The sequence below is a fragment of the Ictalurus punctatus genome, chromosome 6, assembly GCF_001660625.3.
Source record: "Ictalurus punctatus breed USDA103 chromosome 6, Coco_2.0, whole genome shotgun sequence".
Lineage (NCBI taxonomy): Eukaryota > Metazoa > Chordata > Actinopteri > Siluriformes > Ictaluridae > Ictalurus > Ictalurus punctatus.
This window is the reverse complement of record NC_030421.2, coordinates 25,487,623-25,508,579: the sequence shown is the minus strand read 5'-3', so window position 1 is coordinate 25,508,579 and position 20,957 is coordinate 25,487,623. Positions and strand designations below refer to the sequence as shown.

General features: G+C 39.2%; 2 protein-coding genes across 12 annotated transcripts in view; one reads left to right on the top strand and one right to left on the bottom strand.

Moving 5' to 3' along the window:
- Positions 1–12,738, bottom strand: part of tanc1b (tetratricopeptide repeat, ankyrin repeat and coiled-coil containing 1b) — a 161,375-nt gene extending 148,637 nt beyond the window's left edge. For 6 of the 8 annotated variants that reach the window (XM_017469834.3, XM_017469836.3, XM_047155964.2 and 3 more), the window contains exon 1: positions 12,652–12,738. The gene's annotated coding sequence lies outside the window, so the exon portion shown is untranslated. Of the gene's footprint in view, positions 1–6,713; positions 7,003–12,651 lie in introns of those variants that run through there. The other 2 variants (XM_047155960.2, XM_017469835.3) reach the window with 2 other exon arrangements.
- spc25 (SPC25 component of NDC80 kinetochore complex) overlaps positions 291–20,957 on the top strand; it is a 25,852-nt gene continuing 5,185 nt past the window's right edge. The window contains exons 1-2 of one of the 4 annotated variants that reach the window (XM_017469032.2): positions 291–1,001; positions 20,649–20,811. In XM_017469032.2, coding sequence (XP_017324521.1) covers positions 918–1,001; positions 20,649–20,811 — 247 coding nt within the window. In that variant the 5' untranslated portion in view covers positions 291–917. 4 annotated transcript variants of the gene reach the window in all.

The window sequence follows — 20,957 nt, the reverse complement described above, 5'->3', positions numbered from 1 at the left end:
TATAACAGCTATACAGTGGTTCCCTCACAAGCCTCTCCTTTTTCTCACTCTCTCTCTCTCGAAGTAAATAAGACAAAAAATTCAGCTCGTCATGTTATTGATAAACCTCAAAGCCCTAAAGGCTTTCGCCTTACAGCTTCACCTCTGACAATTACAAATCGCTGATGCTGCAGACTTCCAAAGAAACACCTATCCCAGGGACCATCGGGCACAAGGTGGGGTACACCCTGGACAGGGTGCCAATCCATCGCAGCGCACAATCACATACACATTCACACACCCACTCACACACTACGGACACTCTGGACATGCCAATCAGCCTACCATGCATATCTTTGGACTGGGGGGAGGAAACCGGAGTACCCGGAGGAAACCCCCGCAGCACGGGGAGAACATGCAAACTCCGCACACACAGGGCCACGGTGGGAATTGAACCCCCGACCCTGGAGCTGTGAGGCGAACGCGCTAAACACTAAGCCACCGTGCGCCCCCTGTAAGTATCTATATGCATTAGAACGAGTGCATTAATATAAACCTTGCAGCTGGAGCTACTGTCCAAATTATGTTTTTGCAGAACATTAAATCAACATCTGACCAATCAGAGAATTCGACAGTGCTGTGCTCAAGTCTCATAACGTGAAGCTTTGTTCAGCTTTTGGAAGGTTACATGAGCCTATGTTGTAGTTGAGGAAAAAGGACTAAGCTACTTAACCCTTTCCTTAAACCTTTGGTGGAGGTATTCTAGATTACACTGCAGACACATTGAAGGTTTTCTTTGAACATTTTCAGCAAACTTCCCAATAACGTATTGAGTTACACACAAGCCTGGGATTGAGTGCATTGGCAGGTTTCCAGTCTTTTATCCTCTCCATCAGAACACTGTCAGGACAGCATTTAGCCCGAGAAAAGAACAGGAAATGCCAAGCGTTCATACAGTATTGAAGAACTCACTGCAGTTCCCATGGATAAATCTCCTAAACAAACAAACAAGCGAGTTGACGGTAAGAGTGCATTTTCCTTTCTACGAAAATAGAAGAGCACGATCAGTCCGATGTGAAACTGATTATATTGAGTCTATTATATATTACATTATGTCATATTAGATACGAGTCACATTTACAATTCTAAACTCTTCTCTACTCCCACATGTACATCATTAGCTAATTTCTTGTTAATGCATTTCTTTAATTAGGTTGTTGTAGTTCATGTTATGAACAAATGATTTTCAGATCTCTTGGCCAATTATAGCAATTATAAAAAAAGAAAATTAGAAGTAGAAACTGGCTGAGCTTTTCCACCCAATATATCGTTAACATTCTCGCTCTCTCCGTCTGCTGTCAAGCAGGAAGAACTGAACATGGGTCGAGGGTAGAACAGTTCTCACTTTACAGACTTCACACAGACTTTACGAAATGGACTTGTGTTTCAGCCCTGAGCGCAGCAAAACAACTTGCAAGAGAGCAGATATTTTTGGCTGCGTTAACTTTGCAAATCTGTTGACACGAAGATAATAAAGTGGTATGCGGGCAACTCCGCTTGCATGATCTTGTTTAAAGAATATAAGTGCACAAATGAGGAGCTGGTCACTTCATCTGAGAATACATACGAACCAAGCTTCCAGTCCCTCCAGGAAGTCGCAATTTTGCGATTGTGGAAATTAATGTAAAAATCAAGGAAACTCCTCAATATTCTGAGAACCTTGAAAGTTTTCAAAATTACCACAGATTATCTGCAGATATGGGCCAAGACGCATCATGTGACATCAAAACGCTCATTCAGCCAGAGTCCTCTTTGATTCATGTGCCTCGAACACAAGTACAGCTTAAAAGGTCTCATTTACTAATAAACATCATTGTGAAAGAATGTGCAAAACAATTTCGTGGAATTTCACCAAGTCAAGTAGTTTTCTGCAAAATTGATTGATTGATTGATTTTTTAATTAAGCATTTTTGGCCACAACAACCACAAAAAAAAAATAAAAAATAAAATAAACCACCTGCAAAATCCTGTATCGACTGAGGACTGAGCTTCATGTGTGTTTTCATCCACAAATTTAAAAAAAAAAAACACACAGCTTTTTGTGGAACATTCAGTATACAGTCCATCCAAGAGAGGACACAGAAAAGAAAATAAGGATTGGGAGAAGAGTGTAGATTACATACTGGAGCAAAGTAAATAAAGGCGAACAGACTCATAGATTCAACTACAGAGAGTGAGGGCAGGAAGAGTTCATCCCTTGTTAATTCTAACTGCCACCGTATGTGACCCTGAAACGCAATTAAAACAACACACTTATCTGTGTCATCAAACATGCTGTACAGAGAGACCAGCATCAAAAAAGTTATTTAATAAATAAATAAATAAATAAATAAATAAATTTGAAAAATGGAGAAAAGACAGAAACACAGAACTTCAACAGAAAACACAAAGAATCTCAAAGCAGATAGCCTGAGCACAACAGAGCACGTTTATCCCTCGTGTGCTGATAAGAGACTCGCTACCTCAAAGCCTCTACTGCCATTTAAGCTGTGTGTATTATCTAACTAAAAGAACATCCCTGGGAATGCAGTGTCTTTTTGAAAATGACTTATTTCTTCAGAAGCAGCATGGTGCAGTGAAACAAATACACAGGCAATGTATTACATACTGTGTGTACACAACTGTTTTTTTTTTTTCAAATCAACAGTCTTGCATAACAATAAGTCTGTCAAGTTGAAAAATGTCTAGTCAAATGCAGAGTTACTTGTGTGTCCATAATGTTAAAATGCTTAAAATGTTAAACTCAGACATGTGTAGCATCTGAGAAGCAGGGAAGTGCCGATTAAGCGGATGTGGCATTGTTTAGGTGATGGCCTCCGGTATTTGTACCTCTCACACATTCAGAGAGAGAGAGAGTGTGTGTGTGTGTGTGTGTGTGTGTGTGTGTGTGTGTGTGTTCACAGTTTTAACAATAGGAAATGAAGCAAACTTCAGCTAGACTTCTCCAGTTTAGCTTTCCTTATTTGCGCTCTCCTTCGCCTAACCACTGCTCCTTTTCATCAGACCCATTCTACATGAATGGTTCTTCGGAATCAACAGAAGTTGTCACGACAACCATAAAACCAAAACACAAAGATCTGTGACCCTTTTCTGCACTGAGCGCAGAACATGTTTAAACACCGGTCGGAGAAATGAAATTAAACAGGCTATAGACCTTTAACGAATGAATTCAGAACATTTGCCAAATAAATAAGGGCATGTAAATGGACAGTGCTCATTTTTATTCCGTTATAAATGTCATTCTAAATAAGAGGTGAAAGCAGGAGAGCACGAGTTCTTCACCTGGAAACGGGAAATGAGCAACCACGAAACAATGGACTGCCAGGATAGAGTTTCACAGTTTCCACTGATGTGAAAGGAAAGATGATAATGTTCTAATTAAGTATCAGAATGGGGAAAAATATGATCATTGATGAGCTCGAAGATTGAGAGGGATGTTTGAATGAGGAAAAAGAAAACCTAAGCATCACAATGGTTAGTTAAATCATACACATCATCATCCTCCTCCTCTTCCTCATCCAGCTCCTCCTCATCCTCACCATCCTCTTCCTCATCATCAGGATACAAAGTCAAGATTACACAGATCTGAATATCTGAATACATCAGCAGCGCTCATCTTCTGGGCGTCCTGTATAAAACTGCCCTCGTATTCTTCTGTGCTCACACAAGCTACGGCTACATTCACGTTGCAGGCCAGTCTTCTTCTTTATATGTGAACCAGATGTGTCTGAAAATTCGGCGTGACTTGTTCACACCGTCATTAATCATGATTTAGGCCACTTTCACATGAGCCAATGAAATCAAACACTGTCTGATATGTCTGAACATGCCGATCAGAATTTTATCTCAATCCCATTTCACATTCATCATGAGCTCGGCTGAAGTTCTCGGGTGTCAAATCTCTCCAGATTTACACGTGATGACTGGAGTCGTTGACTATGAGCAAAGAAACAGACACCATACACGGGCTATCTTTCACAGGTGTTCAGCGAGAGCGTGAAACTTTCATGCAGTAAAAACAAATTAGCACATCTTTAGCTATCAAACATTAATCAAAGTAATGTGCTTTATTATTTTATTTTATTATTTTTTTAAAAGAGGTGAGGCACACAGTGCTCAAAAACAAGAGCAAGAAATAGTGAGAATGTTTAAACTCATGTGATGAGATTAATGCACGTTTCTTTTGCTTACATTTCTGCCAACTTCGCTGAGCCAAAAACAGAATTACATTTAAAAAACATGATTAATTAAGATAAATAAGTACTCTTTTCCTGTGTGCGCTCATTTTTAAGGATGATGATGATTTAACGATAAGGATTCAGATATTAAATTAATTTATATATATATTTATATATATATGTGTGTGTGTGTGTGTGTGTGTGTGTGTGTGTGTGTGTGTGTGTATATATATAAACATTTTTTGCGGTAAATATATTTCCGATGAGATTATTCACGTGAAATTTTCACCAGACTTTAGTATTAACTCAAGAAATCCACACGTATAAAGAAATCCAAACATTAAAGTCCGTATATTAAGTTATGTGTAATAAAGCGGAATGACACAGAGTATGAGTTAAAGCTGATGTCTGGTGAAAATTTCATGTGAATAGCCTCACTGGAAATCTATTTACTGAAAAAAAATGTGTTCAATACTTGTGTCCACCACTGTACATTATTCTATTTCGTGGCCCAGCAATGTTAAAAGAAAGTACATGAATTACTTGAACTATGTCATTAATGTTACCTTTTAAATATTCAGTTCAGTTCAATCGATGACAAAGAAGTATAGCGAGCGTTTTGTTTTCTACTCGGAGAAAGAGAACAGAAGAACACCCTTTCAGTCATGTAAGAATGAACCCATTAGGATGACGTCGTTATGGTCTCTGGAAGGACGAGGGATTAGTCAAACAGTGTGTTTTACAGTCAGGCAGTTTTTACAGATTGCTGAGTTGTCTGTGGTCTGTTAAAAGCTGTGTCTAATTTAGCTGGAAAGGAAAATGTATCCACAAAGCATGGTCTGGATCTAAGCAAACTCGTGTGTTTTCAACTGATACTAATTAGATGTCCTCAGCGCAGGCTATGACCTGACGGCAAGCCCGAGTGCTCATGTCCAATTTACCGGCCAAATATGACTTTTTTTTAGGTTATTCATATTATCTTTTTAATGTGGATGATATCCAACACACATCTGAAAAGATTGCACTACACACGATTAGAGTATGAAAAAAGCCTGGGTTTATATTCGGCAGACAAATACTGCATGTCGTAAAAGAATTCTTTGGTCGTGATTCAACGACGACACTAAAGCGTTCACCCTTTCATCGGGAGATCACGAGCTTAATTCCCTACAATGTTACATCTATCCATGGCCAGGAGCCAAGAAAGTAAAACTGGCTGTGCACTCTGGGTGGGAAAGATGGCATACTTTGGCCCTCACCTGTCAATCACAGCAACACTAGCCAATGGTGGGCGTCTGTGAACTTATGTATGTGGAAGAATGGCTGGTCGCTGTTGTATGATACAGAGAGCTGGCTGGTGGTGTGGAACTGGCAGATTACCAAATTCTAGAAAATGGGGGGGGGGGGGGGGGGGTCACCACTAAGAGGACAACTCTAGGGACAGCTATACAGCTAACAATCTTTTATGATTAATATTATGTTAGGGGGCTGGGGGGCTTAGTGGTTAGCACGTTTGCCTCGCACCTCCGGAGTTGGGGGTTTGAATCCCACCCTGTGCGTGCAGTTTGTATTTTCTCCCCGTGCATCGGAGGTTTCCTCCATGTACTCTGGTTTCCTCCCCCAATCCAAAGACATGTGCTACAGGCTGACTGACATTTCCAAATTCTACGTAGGGCGTGAATGTGTGTGTCTGAATGTGTGTGATTGTGCCCTGTGATGGGTTGGCACCCCGTCCAGGGTGTCCCCTGCCTTGGAGCCCAAGTTCCCTTGGATATGCTCCAGGCTCCGTGCGATTCTGTGTAGGATGAGCGGTATGGAAAATGAATCAGTCCGTACAGGATTTCGCAGAGGTGCTTTTTTTTGTTGGTGTTTTTTGCTCAGTTGTGCTGTGGCCTTTTTTATATTATTTGTGATACAATTTGCAAAGTTTTCTGTACTTTTTTTTATTTTATTTTTTTTTTAGAGAAAACTATTTGAATTGGCTAAATTGCAATTACACGTCTTTTATGAACTGCTACAACCTTCTCTTCTCCTTGAGCTTTCTCTAGACACAACACTGCTACTATTATACCAAGGGATTGTTTATATTAATGCAATCTGTCAAGTTCACACTGTGTGGTTGATGATTTAAGCAGACTGTATTAACTTTGCTTAATCGCAGGTCTGCCATTAGAATATTTTCATCGTATAATCTGGCATGGGGAACACGTTAGTGCACAGTGTGTTACAGAATTCAGCCAAGATGTTTTGGGATCATCTTGTACAGTGTAATACACAATTATCTAATGAAGTCACACAGTATAAAACAGGCGTAGGCGAAACCGCATATTACTGATTTCAACCTAAACCGATTGCACGACTTTGAGCCATCAGAGGGATGTGTTAAAAAATAAATGATCAAAAATGTTACTCAATTATCCCACGGTCAGATTTGGAAGCTGTATTAATCATCATCATAGAGAAAAATCTGAGTCACACAAGCCAACTTGTACTCACCTAAACCATAATTTCACCCATTAGATGTTCCATGCCGATAAAGAAGTCATTTGTTTATAAAATGAAGACGTTTCATTACAACAAAGTCATACAGAATGTATGAGTAGGAGCAAAAGGAAGAGTTCTGTTGAAGGGTGTGTCAATCTTGTTATATCAGTGAGGTGCCGAGTCCGAGTTGAGACACGTTTTCTCGTGATTTACTGTTAGACCTACGGCTGTGGAAACAGGGTCAACCTGACATGACAGTACAGTCGAACTGCAACATACAAAACAGCAGCAGGCGATATGAAGCCTCACTGTTCTCCGGTACAGCCATCACGAAAAAAAGTTAACTATCCATTACCAAACAAAGCAGATATCACCTTCCACATCTGCATAAAGCAGAACCAGAAATCTGCCAATCAGGGCAAAGAGAAAGTGCTTCAAAAGAATCATAAACTGTTCTACAGTGCACTCGACAGGGTGTGGCAGAGTGAATGCACTGGCGGTGATTAAAAAAGGAAAATAAAAGGAATAACAAAATGAAAAATTTAAGGGTGTCCCTGATTCCTTGGGTAGGACAGGCGATACTGCACCATTCTGTCAAATCTGGTACCTTACAACCTGTGCTCCCTGTGGCATTTTAGCATTAAGAAGAAAAAACATTAACAAAAACAAGCACAACACATGCTTGCAAACAAATAAAAACACTAAACATGCCCAATGTAAAAAAATAAAAATAAAAATAAATAAAAACTAGGTTCCAAACACAGGAGGTCCCTGTTATTTGATTACTGTTAAACATTAACTGGCTGAGCAGAAATTCTTCTAGTGCTCACTCATTATACTGTACACTTCATTACTCCGTTCAGTACGTTCATTTAGCTTCAAGGCAAATGAGTAGGGTTTAGTTACAAACATTAAACGTTCCTGACTCATGCTTGTTCCAATAACATGCAATGAAAAGGAATGGACTGGAAGCGCTGCTCTCACCTGATAACCAAACCCTGACAGACAAGCAGTAGATAAACCTGCATGGGAACAGGCACACAGGTCAAGATCTACACAGATCACAGAGTCAATGATAAATTCAGTGACCTTTCAAAATGAACACAATACCTTCAGATCTGGACCATGACTGGTATCAATAACTATTTAATGCCATCCATTATAAATATTAGGAGAATGAATTTTCGAATATGAGCTCTTGGGTCAGATTTGGCGTTTCTTACATAATCCATGATGGCCCAGCTTTTATCCATTATAATACTATCAATGATGTCTTCTATCAGAATCGGAAACATTTCTTTGCCCAGGCACACAACACCAAATCCTTTAACGTTATTCTTTATTCATTAAGGAATGGTTAAGACAAATGCAATCCAAATAGTTCATGACAATTGGAGTCACACAGCCAGGCCTAACTACAGGGTTTAGAAGTGATGAATGTTGTGGCACTGAATTCTGCATGAACCCATATATTATTACTGAACCTCACACAGCATGGCTATTGAAAACTGCACACTCACCAGTTCCAACCACAGGCTGTGTTATTAATCGTGCTGTTCTCTACAGGCCACCAGAGTCACCAAGACAACCAAGGCATCATAAAAATGTCCCCGCTGTGATCTACGAGTCCATTGACAAACATAAACCCCATTTTATTAGTGCTGGAGAATGAGCCAAAGAACTCTGCCATTAAGTTTCATTCATATGGACACTTGGGGTGCTTGCGGCAAAGTGGCTCTACTTGGGCATAGTATTTGTGCAGTATTTGTATTAACCTTATTATCTTTACAGGGCTGGAGGAAGTCCTCGATCACAATAATTAGGGATGCTCCAATCGATCTGCCGTCAATCGGTATCGGCCAATAATCACAGTCTATGACTCGATCGGTAGTCTCTAAATTTGGCCGATCTCACAAACCGATAGCAATTTGATGACGTAAAACATGTGAAGACGTTAAACTTGAGCGCTGCAGACATGTAGAGCTGCAACAATTTTTGATGCACAAAAATCTTTATATCCAAAATGCTCCACTGTTTAAGGGCTTGGGGAAACTGGTGCGAGTTGCATAAAAGATTTCGTTTAATTCCAGTTTATTGTCATTACATGCTGTGTTTGCGCGATACGGCATAAATTCTGTCATTTATTATAACAGAAGTGTATACATGGTGATAAACCGTGTAGTGCAAGTAATATCTGTAATGTCTAATTAAAACACTATGATCAAATTAAACATAAGTAAAATAATATGGTTAAAGTCAGTGAGTAACAGAAACCACAAGGTGCAGTGAAAGTGAGATTTTATTATTAATTTAGGACTGTAGCTTAATTCAGTGCTTTATGTGCATCCATTAAATTAATGCATAAATACTTATTTATACATACATACATATACATATACATATACATATATATATATATAAACAAACAGTTGTGTCAATGTAAAGTTTTATCATTTTTATACATGTTCATATTTGTAACACTCAGTCTGTGGATTCTATTTTAAATAAACGAAATAATAGCACTGAAAGTTAGCCCCCCCATCTGATTAATCGAAAAAAAATTAATCGTCTGATTAATCGACTGTGAAAGCAATCGTTAGTTGCAGCCCTGCAGTCATGTCATCACCAGTGTGGAATTATTATGAGGTCCCAAGAAACAATGAAAAATTCGCCATTTGCCATGGATTTTTAAAAACCCATTATAATGTTCATTGTAAAATGTTGTGCTTATTTATTTCACTCTCAATTAAAACAACAATCTACAACATTACTGTAAAAAAATATAACCAAGGCAACTTCTGTGGTATTAATTTATCTGGAAAAAAAAAAAGGTTAACAGTAATGGTCAACAGAAAGCATACATATCACTTATATAAAGCTTAAACGATCGGGATCCATATCAGCCGATCATGATGACAAGACATCCGTAATCGGTATCGGCTGCAAGAGTCCTGATCGGAGCATCCCTAACAATAACGCCTAAAGTCATTTAAAAGAAATTATAAATAAATAAATCCAGCAGGATCACGATATCACCTCTAAAATCCATTGTGTAATTATATCAGAACTTCATACATTTCAAATGGTAATACGAAACAAATCATCACACAACCATGAAGGCTGTCTTATCAGGATTTAAAAACGGACTCATCTGCCACACAATGGACGTTCTGTAGTGGCTGTAACGGTCAGGTCAGTGCCCCTGTTCTCTTCCTTCAAAATCAACAGCATGTGCTCAACACCTGTTATCTGCCATCTGGCCATGGGAACCACTTAAGTTGGAGAAAACTGTTCAGACTCAATGACAAGAATGAATCTTTAAGTATGTAACAGCCAGGTTTAAAAGCCCGGCATTACGCAGTGTCCTCAGATGTGCAATGAGACGGAAATGAAATCATTTTCAAAACAATTGTACCAGGAGAAAACAGCACAACTATTAAATAAACTCAAGCACATATATAACCCAAACAACTCCACAAGCACAAGAGTGATACGACTAGGGATGTGTGATAAGTAAGGAATAAAACTGAAGTGCTGTGATGTCTTACCCAAAGGTTGATTATTTTCCAAGAACAGCATGGCAAAGTATTCCTCGTGTACCAGAACAACTTCCCAGCAATAACATTTTTTTATTATTGAAAGAAAGACATCATTTATAGATAAAGCCCAACATTGTAGAACATCTAGCAAACAAGTTCGTCTTATCACTTATGTTATAACAGCTGTACAGTCATTTCATTATCGGTTATTAACTTTTTCCCCTCTCGGTCTTGAATTAATAACACTTCTGAAAACCTTCCAGTGTGTGAACATTTACTTACACTACTCACATTACTCTCACACACACACACACACACACGCATCAGACAATTTAGAGATGACAGGGAGAGGAAACCAAAGTATCCGGAGGAAACCCCCAAAGCGTGGGGAGAATGTGCACACAGGGTGGAGATGGGATTCGAATCCCCATCCCCAGAGCTGTGAGGCAAATGTGCTAACCACCAAGCCACCACTAGAATATAAAATCTAAAAATATGTTCACCGAACAGCAAAAATGCATTCAGAAGGAAACCGATCGAGCCAAAAACAGATTTTAAGGTCCAAACATTTGCGGACCACCAAGAGTGTGAGCTCAAGCGTACTAAATCTGATAAACACAGGGAGGTCTAATCTACTGAATCTGACCAACACAGGAGGGTCTAATCTACTAAAGCAAACCAACACAGGAAGGTCTAATCTACTGAAGCAGACCAAGACAGGAAGGTCTAATCTACTAAAGCAAACCAACACAGGAAGGTCTAATCTACTGAAGCAGACCAACACAGGAAAGTCTAATCTACTGAATCTGACCAACACAGGAAGGTCTAATCTACTGCATCTGACCAACACAGGAAGGTCTAATCTACTGAATCTGACCAACACAGGAAGGTCTAATCTACTGAATCTGACCAACACAGGAAGGTCTAATCTACTGCATCTGACCAACACAGGAAGGTCTAATCTACTGAATCTGATCAACACAGGAAGGTCTAATCTAATAAAGCAAACCAACACAGGAAGGTCTAGTCTACTAAAGCAGACAAAGACAGGAAGGTCTAATCTACTAAAGCAAACCAAGACAGGAAGGTCTACTCTACTGAAGCAGACCAACACAGGAAGGTCTAATCTACTAAAGCAGACAAAGACAGGAAGGTCTAATCTACTAAAGCAGGCCAACACAGGAAGGTCTAATCTACTGAATCTGACCAAAACAGGAATGTCTAATCTACTAAATCAGACCAACACAGGAAGGTCTACTCTACTAAATCAGGTCCATTCTGTAATAACAAGTTGCACTGTACAGTGAAGAGGAGCGCCTTAATTCCACACCACCCCCCTATACACACACAGAGACAGACAGACACACACACACACACACACACACACACACACAGAGAGCCCTAATGACTCAGATCCATGTGGAAAAAGATTCGGTGGGCTGGTTAACTTTCAAACTATCCGAGCTCCTATAAAACCCATCCAACTCGTCTCATGGTGACCGCTCCACTCCCTCCTCCATAATAAAGATTGTGCTGTAAACTCCACACCACACACTGGCTCAGCTTCGCGCGCACACACAGAGCTCAGCTTCGCGCGCACACACAGAGCTCAGCTCGGCTTCACCATGGTTAGTTCTTCCTTTAAATGCACACAGTTCCTGACACTACCTGGTTTTACATGGCTAGTCTACCTGGTTTGTGATACTTCTAAGGTTAACGGAATTAAAGTTCTTCAGCACACTGTTAGAGGAAATAAGACTAATGTTTTGAACAACATACGGATAGTTAAAAGTTTCAGTAAGTTTACATTTCAAGTCGTAAAAAAGCAGTAAAACGCTGCGCGAGGTGAAACCCCGGCTGAAGTGAAGTGAGTATCCAGGGACGCCACTGAAGATAACCTCAGCGTCTCAGCGGTTACACACAACATACTCAGAAACGCATAAAAACTAAACAGCCAAGCAGTTAAATCTAACTTCTTTTTATTTAAGACTTGTCTGTGGTTCAGAAAGTGACCGTTATTTGTCCACTGGCGGTTTAAAAGAAAATCCCTGATGAACTTTAACCTGTCAAAAAGACTTCTCTTCGGCTAATAAGTTAACCACAAAGTTGAACACGTTAGAAGTTTTTACACACACTACATAAACCACATATGATGTTTAATTTAAACAAACACTCTTTCCACACCAAGCTCTCACTTCCCTGTTTAACAGGAGACAAGTCCCGGCACATTCCTGTTCTCCTGACAAAGTTAGCAAGCTAGTTACATTTCACATCATAAAATGAACGAATGCATTAGCGGAGCGTTTTATCCAAACTACACAACTTCTTCCTGAAGTGCGATAAACTCATAATAACCCGTTGGTAAACACATTCTATATCTCTTAAAAAAAAAAAAAAACTTTAATAAATACCTGTTTTGTATCATGAATTATCCGGCAGAGAAAAACTTTCCCATGCGCTTTAACTCTCCGTGTGAATTCACAAGGGTTGGGAGTCAATCCCTATAAGAGTCGACTCTCCCAACACAAGCGTTGGAAAACAAGAGTCGACACAAAAGAGTTGGAGTCGATTCCAAACGGGTGAAATTGATTCAGTTTAAGCTCGCGCATAGAACATGGCAGAAAAAAATGGGTTTTTCGTTATGTCGCAAATTTTTTAGCAAATGTGTCAAAAACCCTTGTCACTCGAACTATTAATGAAAATAATGTATTGTGTACTTAAGTAGTATTGCACTGTTTACTTAAGTTACTGTCCCGTGTTTTCGTTTTTGAAATGAAAAATGATGTGTGTCGACTCTTTGAATCGACTCCAACGATTCCCAACACCTGGAGTTAGAATGGGAGTCGACTCCAACTTTTTTTTTTTTTTTTTGGGGGGGGGGGGGGGGGGGGGTTCTTCAAAGTATCGCGCGTGGCTCCTCCCACCCTGCGTCAGCCGCATGACGCTGTTCAAATTAAATTTATTTTCATTCTGTGTAATCAGCATGTAAGGATGAAGTAGAGGGGAAAAGAGAGAGACAGACAGAGAGAGAGAGAATAGAGCTTCATTTCCAGATCATATTTGCAAAGGTTAGGCCTATGTTCTATGCTTTGTCTGTGATATAGGGGAAAATAACGGGAAGACCTGAACACTATAGAACCTTGTTCTTATTAAAGTAATCGAAGCGCCTGGCATCCTCTCCTCAGGAGAAGGCATATGTACAGGGGAGTTCTAGAACATGTTAATGAGGTAATGACTGAAGGTACTGAGTGCATGAGGCCTTTAATGTAGTTTGACCTTTGCAGTAGAGTGAGCTCAGTGCTCAGAGCTGGTCTCCTGCAGAGGCACTGTGACTGATGTGGTGTGCTTAATGACAGACTTTATTATAGAACCAGAACCTAAAAGCAGATGTCCTGCACATGTCTGCTGTTAGGAGATGTAGTAAGAACAAATCAAAGTGAACTGAACATGCTTTAATTGTGTGTGTGTGTGTGTGTGTGTGTGTGTGTGTGTGTGTGTGTGTGAGAGAGAGAGAGAGAGAGAGAGAGAGAGAGAAAGAGATGTAAAGTAGTAATGTCAACACTGCCACCATAAGGATGAAAAAGGATGGTACCCTCAAGTTTCTGTACCTTTTGTACATTTAGTATCTTTTACCTAGAAACCTGCACAGCATACCTTTAAAGTACCGATCTGATACCCAGAATCAACACTGAGCCAATACCAGCAACAGTGGTGGATTGGATATTGAATGAAACATATCGGATATCGGACCCTATAACAGATTGGAATTGGTTTTGGGAAAAAAAAAATGTTGAAACTGGAAATATTTACATTTAAAGACGATTGATTTTTCTTTAGTTAGGATTGCTTTTAATAGGATTTAAACTTTAAGCTTTATTATATTAGCAGTGTAAGTGATTTTGTGTGAATTGATTTAAGTTTAAAAAAATAATTAAAGCTTGGTAGATTTTAAAGAAAACAATATCGGATGGGTATTTGTATCGACTGATATTCAAAGTTTCTGTATCAGTATTGGTATCGGAAAAGAAAAAGCAATATCTGTTTAAAGCTTTACCCTTAAAAAGTAATTATGCTCCAGTTATGTTTAAATTTTAAAGGTAGCTACACTATATCCATATTTTCGGGAGAAAACATTCATTGGTAGAAATGATAAGAGAACTACCTCAGTGATAAGGAAAGGTTCCCTTTTTTCTGAGAGTGTATGTCATGGTAATAACTTTTTTTTTTTAATGCATCTTGTGTGGTATGTGTAAAAACATGAAAAACAGGAAGAACAATTGTCTCAAATGTTCCTCTTCAAAATTGTAAATAAGATACTTTGGCCACCCTACCCCACTCTAACAGGTTCTGTTACGTTTTGCAATGATTTTCTTCCCCTCATCCTTCATCTGAGAGTCAGCTTACCTTCACAAATTCAGTCTAATCTTCCCAACAATAGTCTGTATGAACATTTTCAATCTGGCTTTCACTCTCCACACAATGCAAAAACTGCTCTCCTCAGGGTAGTTAATGACCTTCTTCATTCAGCTGACTCTGGGTCCATTAACAGCCTCATACTTCTGGACTTTACCGCCGCTTTTGATACTGTTAATCACACCATACTGCTCTCACATCTACGGTCTCAGTTAGGCATCTGTGAAACAGCTTTTGTCTGGTTCACGTCATATCTCACAAATAGACAACATTTCATATCTATTGGCAAATTCACATCTGACTCTGTTACTGTCTCTCTGGGAGTTCCACAAGGTTCCATTCTAAGCCCATTCGTATTTGCTATCTATATGTTTAAACATGGCTCGGTTATTCGTCACCATGGCCTACACTTTCATTTTTGTGCAGATGACATCCAGATCTAGCTCAGCTCCAAACCCTCTACTTCACTTCCTCCTCCTTCCCTAATTAACTGACTCTGTGATATTACACACTGGATGTCAGCTAACTTTTCTAAATTAAACAGTGCACAGACAGAACTCCTTATTACTGGAACAAAGTCTGCGCTATGTAAGGTTAGTGACCTCTGTCTGACCATTGACGGCACTGACATATTCCCATCTGACATAGTTTGTAACCTTGGTATTATCTTGGACTCATCACTGAACTTTAATTTTCATATTTCATCTGTTACCAAACCTGCTTTCTTTCACCTTCATAATATTGCTTGCGTCTGTTCGTCCCTTAGCTTTTGTGCTGCTGAAACCCTGGTCCATGATTTCATTTTCTCACATGTAGATCACTGCAGTTCTCTGTTAATTGGTCTTCCATCACATTCCTTAAATAAGCTACAGTATGTTTAAAACTCAGCAGCCGGCTTACTGACTCTCACTAAAAAATCTTCCCACATAATCCTGGTTCCCATAAGTACCCATATTCGGTTGAAACTTCTCATTTAAGCACTGCATGGTCTTGCCTCTCTGAACTTCTCCATCCCTACCTACCGTCTTGCTCTCCCTCTGTTCCTCTGATACAGGTCTACTCGCTATTCCTCACACATTCATGTCCTCCACGGGGGACCGTTCATTTAGCACTGCTGTTCCCAAACTCTGAAATGCCTTGCCTCAACACCTTCACGAATGTTCAACTCTTTCATCATTTAAATCTAAACTCAAGACCGATCTATTCACACTACACTACGGCATTGCCAGCTCTTGGTGAGCCTCAGTTTCACTTTTTGCTATCATTCCCTGTTTTATTTGCATTTTAAGTTTCAGATTTGTTTTTGTTTTTTTCTATTTTGCAAGTTATCCTGTTTTCCTTTAGACTGGCTGTCACACCTATTACTTTCTTTAGTTTTTAGGCTGTTTCTTTATATTCCATTTTTATTTTATTTTTTTGTGTTGTTTTATGCTTATAAAATTGTATTGTGGGTTGCACGGTGGCTTAATGGTTAGCACGTTTGCCTTGCACCTCTGTCATTGGGGGTTCGATTCCCGACCCCGTGTGCGTGGAGTTTCACATGTTATCCCTGTCTAAGCATGGGTTTCCTCTGGTTTCCTCCCAACACCCATAACATGCTTAGAGATGGATTGGCTAAAAGTGCTCCTTGGTGTAAATATGTGTGCGCATGGTGCCCTGTAATGACTTGCCGTCCTATCCAGGGTGTATTCCTGAATCACATCCAGTGTTCCTGGTATAGGCTGTAGATCCACAATGACCCGAACAAGGATAAAGCACGTACAGTACTTAAGATGGATGAATTAACCTTTCTATTATGTTGAGGGGAAAAAGTTACATCCATTATGTTATGGGTCAAAGTGACTTCTACAGTTTAAATACACACAAAAACATCAAGGAACAGTTTAAAACAGTAAACCTTTATTATGGCTTGTCCGAGATAAGTCATAAGAAGAAATATTTGCATATAAGTTCATGACCCTAAATTCATGAACGTCCTAAACTAAAAGTCATGAGGAAAAGTCGAAAAAAAAAAATTCAAAGAGAAAAAGGGAGATTTACCAGTATTTCAGTCATCTCAAATGTGGAAATGGGTTCAACTGACCCAAAACATAATAAGAGGGTTAAATGAACTGTACAAGTACTGTACAGCATATTATCAGATATGGACATTTACTTACAGAATAATCTTTGAAGGGTCTGTATTGCAAAAACAAACACTCATCTATAAACACCATGTAAATAGATGGCCTTAGAAATATATATATTTTTAAAACTCAACAAAAACAGAGATGTTGTATATGAACTTTCTAAGATCACACCAAGAAAAGAATGATCACCCCTCTAAACCTATGACTTACTGTGAAGTTATTCATCAATGCATATTATCAGTCTATACAAGATTCCACAGAGATTGTTGTGCTTGATTTTGCGGCAGCTTTTATCAAAATGTGAGATGAATCTTTCTGAGTTTTTGTGCGTTTTTTGCGGAAAACTACTTAAATTGGCAAAATTGCAATTGTACAAAAGTGTCTTGCATGGTCTTTCCCAGTGATGTTTGTTGGTAAATGAGACCTTTTAGCTGTACTCATGTTTGACGCACGTGAAGCAAAGAGGGTTTTGGATGCACATTGTGATGATGTCACACAACTGTGAAAATCTGCGATAATTTTGGAAAATGGCGAGCTCCTCGGAATATTGCAGAGTTTGCTTGATTTTGAATTAATTTCTGCAGTTGTTAAATCACAAAATCCTGGAGGGACTGAATTATTCTGTAACTACAGTGAAACTAATAGGAAAGTTATAAAAATGTGTAGGTATTAAGTCTGAGCCACCAACAGTTGTTCAAGTGGAGTGCTTAGCAGAGCTATGCAAGCTTAAAATATAACCTGCTGTAACTCACAACATTCCACTGAATCCCTACCCATCATGCAATGGGATACCACTGACCTCAGGACCTTTCTGGCCTTTGACCAGTGTATCCATGAATACTCAGTAAAAACAGTAGCGAGTCTGCTGTCTATAATTTAAGATTCTTTACTACCATGCAAGCATGTTGGTGGAATTAGGTTTTCAGGTTTCACTCTGTCTCTCTGTGTGTGTGTGTGTGTGTGTGTGTGTGTGTGTGTGTGTGTGTGTGTGTGTGTGTGTGTGTGTGTGTGTGTGTGTGTCCGCGTGTGTGTGTGTGCGCACAAATCAACAATAAATGATACAAAGTAATGACAGATTTGTGAACCTATCTATCTATTTGTGAATACAAAAAAGATATAAAATTACAATAAAAATGCACATGTAATTGTGTAAGTGTAAATTTCTGTTTTCTGACTTAAAAGACTGTTGGTAGAACAGAATGAAGATGTGTAAAAATGTGTAAAAATGTGCCAGCGATGACAAACTAGCTGTATTTGCCAACACTTAATCAATGTAGCAAATTATGAGGTATGCTGTAAGGTGTGTTACACACTCACACCTCATCTAACTTGATCTATGAAATGACTGTAATAGGCTCAGTGCTAATGATAAGCCTCAGTCTTAAGTTCATTTTCAAATTGATCACTCGAACCATCCTAAACTAGATTTAAAAAAAAAAAAAAAAAAGGGGATTTAAATTTCATTTTCATTTGTCTGGAAAAGACCAGGAACATATCATTTACCTGTTAATTCTGCTCAAACCTTTACATAATGAAAGATATTCTATTTATTTTTTTTCCTGCATCTGTATAATACACTCGGAAATGATCCTCCATTTTCAGCACAATTTCTTGAGAAAAAGACTTTCACCTAATCTGATGAATAAATGTAAATAAGTTGAAACTTATTTTGACGACTTAAACTATTAATGGGATGTTACATTTGCAAGAAAAAACCTCAATCTTGAATTCATTGAATAAAACAAGCTTTTTCAATACACTCACAGGTAGAGAATCGTGATCTTTCAAAGCAAATAACTGCATAATTAAAAAGTGTCATCAATTTGACCAGATATGTACGACACAGAAATTATAGCTCAGTGATTAAGATCTTCCACCCATGAATTCATGTCCCAGGACTGGCTAGGGTTTTACTGGAAGTATCCTGGAGCATGAGAGCAGTGCCGATGCTCTAACCTACATTCCTTGGAGCCTTGATCGAGGCTTTTAACCTCTAATCACTACAGAGGCATCCAAGAGGCTGAAGTGATCTGACACCGTTCCCTCTTTTGTGTGTGCCTTGAGAGGGACGTCCTCGAGATATGTAAGGAGATAGAAATTCCTAACTTTAATACAAGTTTAAATTATGTTCTACTGAATGTAATTGCATTCAGAGCACTAAAAATATCCTCTTATACAAATATATAGTCATTTAAATGAAGTACATTGTAATTTCAACATCAATACTAGCATGGTGAAGAGGCATAGGGTGTGTGTACAGGGATTTCACAGGGGTAAAAGCCTGTGTATACTGCATTCGTGCACACTACCTTTATATGTACTTTTGTGCAATTCAATTTAAAAACAAGAAGTTGTGGGCAGACTATGTAGCACACGGCATACACACACACACACACACACACACACACACACACACACACACCTCCATCCATCCATCCATCTTCTATACCGCTTATCCTTTTCAGTGTCACAGGGAACCTGGAGTCTATCCCAGGAAGCATCGGGCACAAGGCGGGGTACACCCTGAATAGGGTGCCAGTCCATCACAGGGCACAATCACATACACATTCACACACCCATTCATACACTACGGACACTTAGGACATGCCAATCAACCTACCATGCCTGTCTTTGGACTGGGGGGAGGAAACCAGAGTACCCGGAGGAAACCCCCGCAGCACGGGGAGAACATGCAAACTCCACACACACACCTACCTCACTTAAATGCTGCTTTTTTATGGCGTGTCATGGCGGAGAAAATCCTCTAGATGGCGGCAGCGTGTAGGAGCAGCTGGGTCTGAGCCTGCCGTTACGGCTAGTGTTTTCCCTATCAAGAGAATGTATAAAAAAAAATATATACGTAACTGTAAAACACACAGTGTGTGCTGTCGTGGGTATATCACTGAGAGTTTGCTCTGGTAGAAAACAACGTTTTTACGAAAATGAAAATTAGTACAGTAATGTATATTTTTGAATAAGAGTTTATGATGTTGTAAAACATGACAGGTGTGTTTTACTTTACGACCTTTCTAACTGAATGTTCATAACACACACACACACACACACACACACACACACACACACACACACAAAACTGTAGGTAACTTCGATAAAACGAGAAGAAAGTTGTTGACAAAATGGCTACATATTAATTTCATACACCATAGCATGTATTTTCATATATATTTCATATATATTTTCATATATGTGTGTGTGTATACACACACACACACACATATATATATGAAAATAATTATACGAAATAATAATAATAAAGATTAATATATTCCATTATTCTAATTATTAAACACGAAATAATTATTGTAGAAATGTTTCCATTTTTATTTCTTCATAAACGTAACACCACGTCACTTCCTGGTCACGTTAAATTCCGGGCGCCTTTTTTGAAATTGGAAGCGGTTTGGACTGTAAACAGGTGTGAAATGTTTTACAGCCTTCAGAACTATGTATTGGACTTAAAATCATTTGACATATACAACCTATATAACCATGTTAAGCTTTACTATCTTGGGGGTGAAATGTTAAATGAGCTGCACTGTGTGTTCTTGGAGCTCGTTATCTAGCTAAGTTAGCCATCTAGCTTTTCCGTTAGGAGTGTTTTCACGATTCAGCGTTCTACGCTCTGATTGGCTAGTAGCATCCTGCCTCTGCGCTCGGATTGGCTAGGGATTCATGCTCAGACTATCCATTTGTCATATTATCTGTTTGTATGAACAACGAACCAACCCGAGCACAGGGGGTGGGACTTGTCGGAATTTGTGCGTAAGGTAAAGACAACACTTTTGATAAGGTAACTGAAGTAATCTTGTGGTTAAATACATCTGTTATATTTGGATTCTGTCAAGGTCCAAATGGCATCGATCAAAGATCTTGACGTCGGGGAGAAGTTCAGCAGCAAGCTAGAGGAAATCCGGACTAAACTGTTGTCCCAGGCGATGGGTGAAATGCTGAACGAGGCTACAGTGGAGTTCTGCCAAGCGCACAAACAGTACATGAAGTCTGTTCTGGGTAAGACACAGGGTCTGAACCCTTACATGCATACATCTAGTAAATACACACACACACACACACATACACACACGCGCTTGGTGGCTCTGTTATGCTGTGGGGACACACAGGGTTCTGCATGGTGTGAGTCCACTTCACTACAAATA